We start from the raw sequence: 14,414 nt of genomic DNA on the forward strand, positions 1-14,414 counted from the left end.
TTTTTATTTTTTGGTCTTTGTTATTTAAAGTCTGTATAGTGAGGGGGACTGGTTTTTTGTTTGTTTGTTGCTAGATTTGATTTTATTGTGTTCTATTTTGTATCTATATACAATGCCCTGTAAACCTCAGCTATGCAGTAACACATGAGCTGAATTCAAAAACAGATTAAATAGTTTTAGTACAGAAGTTTTAGTGATAATATGATCCATTTTCTAACTTCAGAAAAATATATCTTCAATTAACTAATCTGTCCTAGATTTATTCTAGAAGGAAAAGAAATCCGGCTGAAACCATTCTGTGCAATCTTTATTACCATGAATCCTGGGTAAGTAATAATAGGCACTATCAGAGCTAGCAAAACCATTTTTGGTATAAATATTGGTCCATATAGTTCAGCACTACCAAAACTGACTGTCGATGTTGGAAGAAGAAATCTTTTGCAGCCCTAACTGTGGATATCAGGAACTGAACTCAGGACCTTCTACACACATGGTGTGTGCACTCTCACTAGCCTACAGCTCCATCTGGATTTTACTTCATGAAACAGCCATTTTGCCTTCAGGGCCTATCTCAAGAGTCATTTTTAGAACAATAGTTCAATTAGAACATTAGGTCAATTTTCACTGGCACATAAATTCTCATTCATTTTCCCTTAACAATAGATCTCATACACATACAGTGCTAATGGTCCATACAGTCATCTCCCAGAGCTATATTGCTGGTGTCATGTCCCTACACTGATATGCAATAGTGTGCCTGGATGTCAGTTGTTTCTATTTTTTGGAAATATTAAAGCTAATTCTTTTATGTGCTCCTAATTTCTAATTTCAAAAATAGACCTGATGACTTTCCTTTTTTCCTCTTAAGTTACAAAGGACGTGTAGAACTCCCAGACAACTTAAAATCATTATTCCGCCCTGTCTCAATGATGGTCCCGGACTATGAACTCATTGCTGAAATAATGCTGTTTTCAGAAGGTTTCAAATCAGCAAGAACACTCTCGGGAAAGATTGTAAATCTTTATCATCTTTGTAGCAAGCAACTGTCACAGCAGGTAAAATATGGCAAATATTTGATTTTTTATTATTCAACTATATTGCACTCTGACTTTCTTCTCAGGCAGGACTCATTAAGCCCCTGCAGGCACTGATTTTGCAAAACAGGTAGAGGGAAACATCACCAATTTTTGTGTCAGTAGGGGAGCTGCCTACATGGAGTGCTCTGTTTTGGACTTTGCATGTCCAGAGATGAAGGATGGCAATGCCTTAGCAAGTTGCTTTACAACCTAATAAGATATGGCTCTCTCTGTCTTCAGTTATGCTCAAGCATATTTAACATCTATATAAGACTGTGGAGTGTTTTATCCAGAGTTTTGCAGTGCATTATCATCAGTATACTGATGACATATAGGCTATTTCTCCTTTCCGTCTTCAGCAGACGAGATTGTGGTTGTGCTAAACTATTGTCTGTCTGTGACAACAGAATGGATGAGAGATAGCAAACTTCAGCTATTGGTCTATATGGAAATAAAATTACTTATAACATAATTAATCAACAAATCCTCTGGAGCTATTCACACAGGCTAAGTTAGCTCTTCTTGAGCAGCTTCCAAAAGTGAAACATGAGCTGAAATTGTATTATGGGAAGCTGCCATTGCAAACCACGCAGAAGAGCAATGTCTTACAAATGTGCAGCTTCTGTGTCCATCATCTTTGTACATCAGTTGAATCCACAGATCCATGTAGTGTTTTGACTGAGACTGAGAGCTGTCCCATCTTCTTAGACTGCTGAGATACCTCCTTCAGCTTGACATATCTCCAACAATATATTTTTCAGCATAGCAATGATTTCGTCTTCATCATATCCCCGCCACCCCACAGCCTCTGTGTTAAACATGTTAGCTTTGGTGGGATTGGTGGGTATCCAATGCATTTCTTTGTTTTCGAAGTGTCCATGAGCAAGTGAATAAGCAAAAAGTTACTAGCAGCAAACAGCAAAAAAATAAAACATGACATAGTAAACAATCTAGTGAAAAAAAGAACAAGATATAACAATGCAAATTGTATTAATTGTATTGAAAATTAGACTGGATGGAAACTGACTCACTTATCTCACCACATTATCCACACGTCACCCCAGTCACAGGTCATGCCGATCCAGACACCCAAAGATGCTGTCTCCCCCACCTCTACTAAGTTCTGCATCCTTTCCCAAGCTATCAGGAGATCAGCTGTCCAGCCCCTCTTATATTTTACCACCCTTTTTCCTGGGCACAAGCTGCCGGATTGAATCCAAGTAATACCAGTTTTGTATTTAAGGTTTCTTGGAGTATTCTCAGGGACAGAAACTGTACAGGCTGTAGCATCTGATCGAATGTTGTTTCTAGAGTTTGGGAGAATTGTGCACTTACATCTTTATTCAGCCAGCTCTCTCAAGAGGAGGCATCGACTGGAGAGTTCCCAGCCTATCATTTAAGATAACCAGTTCTCACCAGTTTCTTTTTCTTAGCAATTCCAGCACAGCCAACCTCCATTCAGTCTTCACATTTATACAGTGGTATAAAACTCTGAGGATACTTAAGATAAGGACAATATTGTTAGGGTATGAAAGGAAAGGCAGTAGGCAAGGAAAAACAGTATACCATGAAAGCTTGACCAGAAGAATTCAAGGCCTCTGATATAAGAACATACTTTAGAACATACAGAAAACCATCACAGTGATTGGGCTGCAGCAAGAAGTGGCCATTGAAACAGTTGAAAAGAGAAGGGGGAATCATGTCCTGTGGTGCTGCACAGAGAAAAGAAAGAAATACAGAGTGGAAAAAATGGGTGAGGCTAACAGCGGTTGTGATTTAGATGGTGACAGTGCAGAGAGAGGGGAGACAGTATGCACAGCATGATAAGGTTTACTCTGGATGAAAAGTGCATTATTCAGGCAACACGAAGGCATTGTCTGCAGCCCAGAAATCCATAACACTTCCTATGGTTTTTTTAATTGGATGCCGCAGAGACTGGGCCATTTGTTATTGTTAATCCATAGGATGTAAGGATGTGGATTGGTTTGTGTTTAGTTGCTACAGCTTAATTTAGATATCACATCTGGAACTGATCAACTGGGGAGAATAAGAAAAGGATGTTCTGTTTGTAAGTTTGCCAGAATTTAGAGAAATCTGTGGCCTACTGACCAGAATAGAGACAGTTGAAGGAAGTTGCTTACAGGGAGAAATAATGGTCTTATTGTATGATTTCTAGGATCATTATGATTTTGGCATGAGAGCCATCAAAACTGTGCTGCTAAGAGCTGGTCAGAAGAGACAGGAGTTAAAAACACAGTAAGTTTATCTGCATAACTGGGGCATTTCCTGAGCATTGATGACCTCTGCATAGAAGATGATGTACTGAGCATGCCATAGTCCCAGTACAACACTTTTAGCACCACCCTTTAATGGCGAAAGATCTGCAGTCAGTGCCAACACAATTGTATTCCTGTTTGAAGAAGACATTTTGGAAAACATCAAATCCAAAATACAGTTCTGCCATGATGGGGGATAATTTTAACTTTACATGAGACTAGCATGAGACTCTTTGGCAAAAAGTAAGACAAATAGAACAAACCACATAAAGATGGGAAATTGTGGAGACATAGAACTAGTGCTGTGCCAAATGTTGGTGATGTTCAATTATTTAATGGAAAAGCTGCTCTTGCACAGAAATGAAAGTAACTGGCTTTCCCCAAAGCCCTAGTTTCATTCTTCTGTACAGTTTTCATGCCTGCCCAGAGCCATTGCTCTGAAGAGTTTTCCCCGAGTACAAGCACAGTCAACCTACCGCCACCATCAAACAGTTCCAAGGGTTTTCAGCACCCCTGTCTATTCTACAAAACTTTGGCATGAGCAATTTCAGTAGCCTTGCTACTGAGTTTCTAGAAATAAAGCAGGTTCTGTGGCTCAGCTCAGGTGAACAGTAGCACAAAATACATCTGGAGTGCAGGGAGGGAGCTGCAGTCTGACATCATGTTCCTAACACTAACTGGACAGTAATTGGACCTGGGCCTGTATCTGCTTCTAATCCGAAACCTGAGCATTGCTTATAGCTCCTGGGGAAACTTCTGCTCTGCATAGGAAAAGAACAAAATAAAATTTTCAGTCTGAAGAGTTCACACACAGTCACACATGCACATTCTTTTCTTTGTGGAAGAAATATATGAGCAACATGTTATGCTTTGATCAAAACAATGCAGGAAATCCAGCCATGGATCTCTTACTAACTCATTATGTGTGGACCTTAGTCTGAGCATATGTAGTCAAGAGTGTTAGACCTTTAGCATTTTATGGCCAGAACTAAGCATAGGGGGATTACTTTTAACTTTATATTTTATTTTGCATAACAAGGGTTAGGTTTGGGATAACTTAACTCATTCAACATCCAGGCCTATGCCCCAACCACTGGTGCTGAAGAGGCTGAAGTTGATCGGTTGTATGAGGGCCTACAACACCTTCTAGAATTAACACCCAAAAATGATGTCCTTATCATCATGGGGGATTGGAATGCAAAATCCCACTTTAGCATTAGCCAAAAGATAACTGGAATAACAGGCAAGTTTGGCCTTGGAATACAAAATGAAGCAGGGCACAGGCTGGTAGAATTTTGTCAAGAGAATACGATGGTCATAGCAAACACTCTTTTCCAACAACCCAAGAGACGACTCTACACATGGACATCACCAGACTGTCAACACAGAAATCAGATTGACTATGGGCTCTGCAGCCAAAGATGGAGAAACTCTATACAGTCAGTAAAAACTAGACCAGGAGCTGACTGTGGCTCAGATCATGAGCTTCTTGTTGCAAAATTTAGGCTTAAACTGAAAGTAGGGGAAAACACTAGGCCACTCAGGTATGACTTAAATCATATCGCTGATGAATATACAGTAGAAGTGACAAATAGATTTAAGGAATTAGATCTGATAGACAGAGTACCTGAAGAATTATGGACAGAGGTTCACAACATTGTGCAAGAGGTGGCAACTAAAACCATCCCAAAGAAAAAGAAATGCAAGAAAGCAAAATGGCTGTCTGAGGAAGATTTACAAATAGCTAAGGAAAGAAGGGAAGCAAAAGGCAAGGGAGAAAGAGAACGATACACCCAATTGAATGCAGAATTCCAGAGAATAGCTAGAAGAGATAAGAATGCCTTCTTAAATGAACAGTGCAGAGAAATAGAAGAAAACAATAGACTAGGGAGGACCAGAGATCTCTTCAAGAAAATTGGAGATGTGAAGGGAACATTTCATGCAAAGATGGGCATGATAAAGGACCAAAATGGCAGGGACCTAACAGAGGCAGAAGAGATTAAGAAGAGGTGGCAAGATTACACAGAGGAACTATACAAGAAAGAGCTTAACGTCCCTGATAACCACGATGGGGTGGTCACTGACCTCGAGCCAGACATCCTGGAATGTGAAGTCTAATGGGCCTTAGGAAGTCTGAGCAACAACAAAGCTAGTGGAGGTGACAGCATTCCAGCTGAGCTATTCAAAATCTTAAAAGACGATGCAGTAAAAGTGCTACACTCAATATGCCAGCAAATTTGGAAAACTCAGCAGTGGCTACAGGATTGGAAAAGGTCAGTTTACATTCTGATCCCAAAGAAGGGCAATGCCAAAGAATGCTCAAACTACCACACCATTGCACTCATTTCACATGCCAGGAAAGTGAAGCTCAAAATCCTACAAGCTAGGCTCCAGCAGTATGTGGACCGAGAACTACCAGAAGTACAGGCAGGATTTTGAAGAGGGAGAGGAACTAGAGATCAAATTGCCAACATACGCTGGATCATGGAGAAAGCTAGGGAATTTCAGAAAAACATCTACTTCTGCTTCATTGACTATGCTAAAGCCTTTGATTGTGTGGATCACAACAAATTGTAGCAAGTTCTTAAAGAGATGGGAATACCAGACCATCTTATTTGTCTCTGGAGAAACCTATATGCGGGTCAAGAAGCAACAGTGAGAACTGGACATGGAACCACTGATTGGTTCAAAATTGAGAAAGGAGTTCGGCAAGGCTGTATACTGTTGCCCTGCCTATTTAACTTTTATGCAGAGCACATCATGAGAAAGGTGGGCTAGATGAATCACCAGTTGGAATTAAGCTTGCTGGGAGAAATATCAACAACTTCAGATATGCAGATGATACCATTCTCATGGCAGAAAGTGAAGAGGAACTAAAGAGCCTCTTGATGCAGGTGAAGGAAGAGAGTGCAAAAATTGACTTGAAACTCAACATTAAGAAAACTAAGATCATGGCATCCGGTCCTCTCACTTCCTGGCAAATAGATGGGGAAGAAATGGAGGTAGTGACAGATTTTATTTTCCTGGGCTCCAAGATCACCGCAGATGGGGACTGCAGCCAAGAAATTAAAAGACGCTTGCTCCTTGGGAGGAAAGCTATGACAAATCTAGACAGCATACTAAAAAGCAGAGACATCACCCTGCCAACAAAAGTGCGTATAGTCAAGGCTATGGTTTTCCCAGTTGCAATGTATGGCTGTGAAAGCTGGACCATAAGGAAGGCTGAGCGCCAAAGGATTGAGGCCTTTGAATTGTGGTGCTGGAGGAAACTCCTGCGAGTCCCCTGGACCACAAGGTGATCAAACCAGTCAGTCCTAGAGGAGATCAACCCTGACTGCTATTTAGAAGGCCAGATACTGAAGATGAAACTCAAATACTTTGGCCAGAAGGAAGGACTCCCTGGAGAAGAGCCTAATGCTGGGAACAATAGATGGCAAAAGAAGAAGGGGACAGCAGAGAATGAGGTGGCTAGATAGAGTCACTGAAGCAGTTGGTGTGAGCTTAAGTAGACTCCGGCAGATGGTGGAAGACAGGAAGGCCTGGAGGAATGTTGTCCATGGGGTTGCGATGGGTCGGACATGACTTTGCTACTAACAACAACAACAAACTTAAGGTTAGAGAGCATTATAAGCTCCAATAAATACCTTGAAAAATATTTGCTTTAAAATATGCAGTAGGTTCCATGCATCAAAAGACAATTAAAAAATATCTTGTCTCTTTAAATCAAAAGAATAAGTAATACAGTATGTGTTTTGTATGTCTTTGTAATTTATGTAGAAATAAGAAAAAAAAGTTTTCTGCAGTAGAAGAAATTTTCATCATGTTCAGTGTGCTGAAAGAAGTAAATTTACCAAAATTTCTTGCTGAGGATGTTTTACTTTTTGAGGACATTATGAAAGATCTGTTTCCAGAGATGAGAGTTCCAAAAGTTAGCCTCAAGCGACTAGAGGTAATGAAATATGCATTTTTACCCAGCCCAAATGTGATCATTCAAAAAATAATATTTTAGATAGAAATGTGATGATATCTAAGGGGTAAGAAGAAAACCATCAACAGTTGAAATTTGATTTTAGTTATTTTCACAGCAAGGGAGCATATTCAAATCCCTGAATGAGGGCAGTGAAAGTCACCCGTGGTGAGGGGCAGTGGTATCTTCAGCTGTGGTTATGAGTTTGGTGGTTTGGTTCACTACCAAAGAAAGCAGGCATGTTTGCACTTCACACTAAGCTTTGGTGGGCTGTGTGTGACTGAAAAACCCACAGTGCTAATTGGATTTGCCATGGCCTGGTGTCCTTCTTCAGACAAGATCCCAGTGTCCTTTATAGCAAAACCGATTTTGTCTGCCCTTCCTACTCCATTTGCCACTACTTTTTCATCTGCTTCCATAAAAATCAAATCAAATCAAAATCAGAGCCTTAAAAAGCACAATTAGAGTTACATTTTTCAGCCTCTGAAAATGGCACAATTTTTAAAAGATAATTTTGACCCTTTTTTGCAAGTATGCAAGTGCACTCTTGTGGCTATCCAGTATGTGTAGTCTTGCCTGGTCAAAGTAAAAAGCCAAGGAACTAATGATGGTTGTTCCAAAGTGCAGTGTTGACACTGGTGGAAGGTAATTCACTGGCAAGACTATGAAAGTGAACTTTTTCTGCTCTTGCCAAGAGGTTCTGTAACCATTTCTAGCAACTGTTTCGTATAAAATCACCCTGTCAAGCTTGGAGAATAGAACAAGCCATTATTGGTAGAAGGAACCCTAAAACAAGCCATGGGTCAACTTGTTCATTAAAAATAAACCACCCTGCAGAAACCACTCAGGATTTGGATTGTTGAGGGTTATTGCATTGTGCGAATCAGGCCAATGAATCTTTCTTAGCAAAATATAAGGTACAATTTTTTTTGCTCCTATTCTTGAAGTATTATTATAGTTCTAACAATAGATGTTTTTAAACTTTAGGGCGCAATATCTCTTGCAATACAGCTGTTAGGTTTGCAGCCATGGGAAAGTCAGATAGCGAAGGTTATTCAGTTTTACAACCAAATTGTGGTAAGTACAGCTTATCCTGTGATAAATTGTTTTCATATTGTGAGCTGCGCAGAGAGCCCAGATATATGCTATTGTAGTAGCATACAAATTGAAATAATAAATAATAATAAACAAAGCATTAGCTCTAAAGTGTTATGGGATTTAAATATTCTGGACAACTCAGTGTTTCCCAGAGAACTCTTATATTATAGCCATTAGATGTAATTCAATAAACTGCAGTAAAAATTGTACTAACTGATATGGTGAACAAAGGAAAAGGAAACTCCTGTACAGTATAGAAATGTACATGTTGTAAGAGATGGATTAATGTTCTTAGAAATACATATAGAAAAATCTGTCCTATTAATTCCCAGCATTCCAGAATGTTGAGAATTGTAGTAGTTTTTATGTGGAACTCAGTCATTTTTTATCTGACTATGATTGTGCCCAAAGAAATTTTAATATGCAAGACATAATCTTTTAAAGTGTTTTTGCAGGCTTGTGTTGGTGTGATGCTAGTAGGTCCTACAGGTGGAGGGAAGACTACAATTAGATCAATCTTAGAAAAAGCCTTGATGGTCTTACCACTGATGGAAATGGACAGTGGTACAAAAATTGATGTTGTTCTGGTATGGAGTTATATATATTATATATTTATATTTTATTTATTAAAATCTAGATCTGTTTTTAAGACTGCTGTTCATTGATATATTTAGTATGTATTCATGTCTGACGAGTATGAAATAACACAGTTGGTTATTGCCGTAGTAGTGAGATAACCCCAATTGCTTTCCCATGTCATTTTTAAATTTATCATTCAAATATATTTTGCTATGAAAAATTATCCTATTTTTAACAAGTAGTTTAAGAGAGCAGTCTTGTATTCCAGATAAACTGACTTGGTGAGAAGGATATTTTAGGACATGGGAGAATATTTTTGAACCCAAAGATCCTGGATGCCTGCATAGAAACCTCCTTACCCTATTGTGTACACCTGCAAAGCCATGTATAGTGTGTAATTAAGAGTGTCCAAAGCAACCAACTAAAGTGCAATGGGTTGATACAATATGGGAGAGTATGATAAGTGTAGAAACTTATTCAGAAAGTGCAGCAAGCAAGGAATCCTAAATTTAAGAAATATATTTATGGTGCAGTTCTGCCCATTTATTATTTCCCGTGTTGAGCCCTTCAAATTTTGAGCAAATTCCTACTAGGTATAGTTGCCTATATTTTTTCTATATACACACAAAATAACATGCTTCATAGGGGTTACACAGTCACATAGGATCCTTTTATATGCTGTAGAAACAGCATTTTTATTCTTACATTTGCTATTGAGCGCCTATTTAAGACATTTTATGGGGACAGAATATCAGCTGAATCCATGAAGTAATGCAAAAGGAGGCAGGCAAAATGATTTATGGGGGCCAAATGGATTCATTCATTCATTCATTCATTCAGAGAGAGGAAGAGATTTACAATTGCTGCTGTGTGTTTTACCTGTTCCACCTCCCATTCTTCTTTCTGATTTCTTTCTCTTCAAGAGACTTTCTGTAGAAGCCATTTGTTCTGCACGCATGATTCTTCACTCACAGTGACTTGTGGGTATTTGCATAGCATGATTATCCTCCAAGGTCTCTCCCATTCTTTGCATCCATTTCCATTTCCCCCCTTTTTTAACATGGAAGAAAATCTGACATTACTGGGAATGGCAGCATGAAAAGTCTGCAATGTTTGCACACAACATTCTGCTATACTAGAATGCCAGCTAGTGGTTGTGAAATGGAAATATAGAAAGGCAGAGAAAGAAAATTCCTGGAGGAAATGTATATATAAAGGAACAGATCTTAATCTGGCAAAGAATTTGGAAGCAAAAACCTTGGTAAGGTGACAGGATAAAAGCCTCTTACAGAAAGACCTCTCTCTCTTTGCCTGTTTTAAAGCCAGCAGCTTCAGTAACACAGAAGTAGGAGAACAGTTCTGAGCCACAATTTTCAGAGCTCCATTGTGCATTGTCATTGATACTGTAGTGGCAGCTTTAAAAAATGTCAAATCAAAAGAAAAAAGAAAACAAGATAGAGAAGTTTGATGCCCCTCCTGCTGCAATTATACATCCTTCCTCCAAAAATGGAATTCCATTTGCCTGCAAATTGGATGGAGGATTGGGCAAACTGTTTCAGCTTATCCATTTAGTTTTTTCTATATGGATTTTGACAATTTGATTAACACGAGCTTTATGAATTTAATAAATATTACATTAGTAAAGAGCAGTGTTTATGAAATCCATCCCAAATGGCTTTGGTACAAATCTGGGGAATTTCCAGAATCTTTTTGTATAAATAATTCAATTGCTAGCTCTACTCAATAGCTAGCTCTACTCTATCTATTCAGTAAGGATGTAATCAGTGTTTTCTCCCCAAATTAAAGCAATTAGTGACAGAGCATGCACAACAGAAATGGCTTCACCTTATTGATTTGTTTTTTTAATGTTTGTATTAATATAAAAACGACAGTAATCATTGTTGATGAAAAATAATCATTATGTATGTGGGGGTGTATGTTCTTCTCAGAATTCTTTAAAGAAAGGCAAAGTGGACACTTTTGTTATAAATCCAAAGTGTGTTACTCTTGGTGAACTTTTTGGAGAGACAAATACTAGCACCATGGAATGGTCAGATGGTCTGTTATCATCAGCAGTTCGAACGTTTGCCCGACTTGCAGGCAAAAAGCCTAAAAAGAAAGAACCAGGCATTGGTACAAATTCTGAAATGCAAGACTTGTACACTGTGAGTTCAACATTTTTGTAATTATAATGGCATTGATGTTTTGTATCACACTGTGCAGACTTCTGTGTTACACTATAGAAATTTTGGAATTTCTGGGTTTGTTTCTTGGTTTCGTGATCTAGAATTGCAAATTCTGTAAAGAGTAAATACTGCAATAGAGTAAAGCTAATGCAGTATTCTGACTCATTTAGCAGTGTACTATGATAGAAAAATAAAGATTTTAAAACAGAGGTAAGAAATAGTTGTGAAGTGACTCAACATTATACATTGAGAAAGATAAGAGAATAGACCATCAGAAGCAAGTAAGCAGACCTGGTTTGATGCCAGGGAGCCATCTTTAATCCTTACTCAATTTCTTTTCAGAATAGGGGATTGCTTGAGGTAAAAAAGAGTCAACCCACTGCACTGAGAAAACAAAGTTATGCATTTAATATATTTTATAAATAATTCTAACAAATCAGATTCTAGAGAAGAAGAAGGTCGCAGCACCGCAGATTAGGCCAGGTCACCTTCACTTAACAACTCTTGGACCAATACCTGATGGAACCCGAGTTCAGTTATTGAACAAATTTGGCTTAAAGACATTCTCAAGAACAGAACTCATTTGGAACCTGGAAACTGACTGTTGGAAAATGCTATCATATATTTTTCTCTTCTCCAGGCTAAAGATGTCCAGTTATTTCAATCGCTTCTCATAGTGCATGGTTTCCAGTCCTCTGATCATCTCTATTGCCTGCCTCTGAACTTTTTCCAAATTTTCTGCAACTCTCTTGAAGTGTGGTGCCCAGAACTGGAAACAATACTCAAGATGGAGCCTAACTAGTGCCAAAAAGAGGGGAGCTTGTACCTCATGTGATTTTGAACCTATGCTTTGATTAATGTAGGCCCCTATAGCATATGCCTTTTTTTTTTTTTTTTTTTTTGCAGCTGTAGACATAGAACTTGGCAGTTGTCCTTATTGAATTTCATTCTGTTGCTTTCAGCCCATCACTCCAGGCTATCAAGATCCCTTTGAATTTTGTTTCTGTCTTCCGTGGTATTAGTTACTCCTTTGGGCCATCTGCAGATTTGATCAGGGTTCCCAGCACCTGCTTGCCCAAGTCATAAATAACTATGAAGAGCACAGGACTGAGCCCTATGGTATCTTGCTGGTTACCTCTCCCCAGTTTGAGAAGGTGCCATTGAGAAGCATTCTTTGAATCCAGTTCTATAGTCAGTTGTGTAGAAGCATTCCGTAACCTTTTGGTTTTTTTCTTCTTCTTTATATTAGACTTTTCTGTGGTTAATCATATTTATCAGAAAATCAAGGAATTTCATGTACCTGTCAGTTTCAGATGGATTGACTCCATAAAGGTAGCCAGAGCCTGGAATTTACAAGAGCTGCACAAGTCTGTTATGGATAGGACATTTGAGCTTTAATTTATAGGATTGCCAGAAGCTGGAGATGACTTGACGGCACATAGCAACAAAAAATGATAGTCAGGGAGCCTCCCAGAAATAGGCCACATTAGTTGAAAATATGGTATTGTAAATATACTTGATTTGTCTAGGAAAAGAAAAACAAGCATTGTGTTTACTTTTGAAATTATCAACTTGGTATATAAATTCTCAAATTTATTTTGTCAAATAATATTCAGTGTAATTAGTTGCAACTTTTCTTTTGTAGCTGAACACAGTGACTACAGCTGATGCAATCCTAACTGATGAAACACAACCAACAGAAAATACAAGTATGGCTTATATAACCTTATCTTCTCTTTGTTTAGGTCCAAGTTATGCAATATTTTAATATTTTAGTAGTTATTCAGTCATGGAGCATGCTTTCCTACAATTCTTTATGAAATATAATGTCATACACCATAGGTCATTTGAACTCAGAAGAGCTGCTGTTCCTCGGATACATTTCAGCATGAATAAAAGTGATAAAATCAATTTATGGTGTGCAAGATTAGATTATCAACTGGCTATAAAATTAATGTTGCTACTAATTATCTACTAGTTCTTTGGCTCTGCACACAGTTTCAAATAAGAGCCAAAGCTCATATTCGCTGTTTCTGATATTTGATATAAAGAAATTAATCTGCTAGCAGGTTTGTAGCAACTGTTGTTTAAATAGGAAGTGTTTTTTTCAGTGGGAACTACCAGAAGAAAAACTGCTGCAAACTTGTTCCTCACTTCCCTCTTGGCTGCTTATACTCTGACAGGGGTTTCCAGCAGTGGTCCCATTATGAGTCTCATCACCACACCAACTTAGGATTCCTTTGTCCAAAAGTTATTATACTATGAATGTTATATCCTATTATATATGACATTATAATTTCTCCTCCAAATTAATTATCAGCTAATTTGAGAGTAAATTTTAGAAGATAATTTCCCAGAGTAATAAATTACTTGCATGAACCTTTAAAAAGTTTTTAACTTTCTTTTAAATTGTTTTCTTTTACAGTTTTCTTATTCTGTTTCTTTCTTGACACACATTGCTGGAAATTCTAACAAGTGTGTGTGTACACGTGTGTGTGTGTTTGTTTGCTTATTTGTTTTAGATGAAGCCATCACTGACTGGCAATGGATTATCCTGGATGGGCCAGTAGATCCATCTTGGATAGAAAATTTAAATTCCGTGCTAGATGACACCAGAATGTTGTGTCTTGCTAATGGTGAAAGAATCTATTTATCACCAGGAATCAGAATGGTATTTGAGGTGGACAGCCTCTCTCAGGCCAGCCCTGCTACTGTTAGTAGATGTGCCATGGTTTATGTGGTCAGTATCTTTAAAAAAAAAAAAGACTATTTATGCTCCTTAGTTACCTGATTATTTTTCACAGACACCTTGGGGTGTGTGGGATTTTTTGGCAATTTGAGAGAATTTCTTGTGCACCACCACCAAATGGGCACACGTCAGAGGAAAGTAGCAGCCTGCAGCAACTGCCACTTCTATCACCTAAGAAGTCTCTGACCCCAGGTGTCGCCCAGCGGCTTCCCTGGGAAAAGAAGATGCAAGTGGCTGGAGGGCGTCACTTTGCTTTGAAGCCATCCCAGGAGCCAGCAAGAAACCTGGTTGCTGCTGTTGTTCTTAAAAACGGTAGGAGGATTTCATTGGAGACAAAGGCCAGGACAGCACAGTATTCCCAATTACTATGTAAGGGTATGAAAGTTGGACAGTGAAGAAAGCTGACAGGAAGAAAAGGATGTGTTTGAAACATGTTTTGGAGGAGAGTTTTGCCAATATCCTGGACTGACAGAAAGACAAACA

General features: G+C 38.5%; 1 protein-coding gene across 1 annotated transcript in view; it reads left to right on the plus strand.

Annotated features, from left to right (window-relative positions):
* The window catches only part of DNAH14 (dynein axonemal heavy chain 14), a 174,927-nt gene that overhangs the window by 57,625 nt on the left and 102,888 nt on the right, over positions 1-14,414 (plus strand). Inside the window, 9 exon segments of the mRNA XM_044450129.1 lie at positions 258-326; positions 869-1,055; positions 3,253-3,336; positions 7,137-7,301; positions 8,307-8,396; positions 8,873-8,995; positions 10,946-11,161; positions 12,828-12,891; positions 13,705-13,922. Of these exon segments, the coding sequence (XP_044306064.1) occupies positions 258-326; positions 869-1,055; positions 3,253-3,336; positions 7,137-7,301; positions 8,307-8,396; positions 8,873-8,995; positions 10,946-11,161; positions 12,828-12,891; positions 13,705-13,922 (1,216 nt within the window).

This window comes from Varanus komodoensis, unplaced genomic scaffold (genome assembly GCF_004798865.1).
Source record: "Varanus komodoensis strain SLA01 unplaced genomic scaffold, ASM479886v1 scaffold1, whole genome shotgun sequence".
Taxonomy (NCBI): Eukaryota; Metazoa; Chordata; class Lepidosauria; order Squamata; family Varanidae; genus Varanus; species Varanus komodoensis.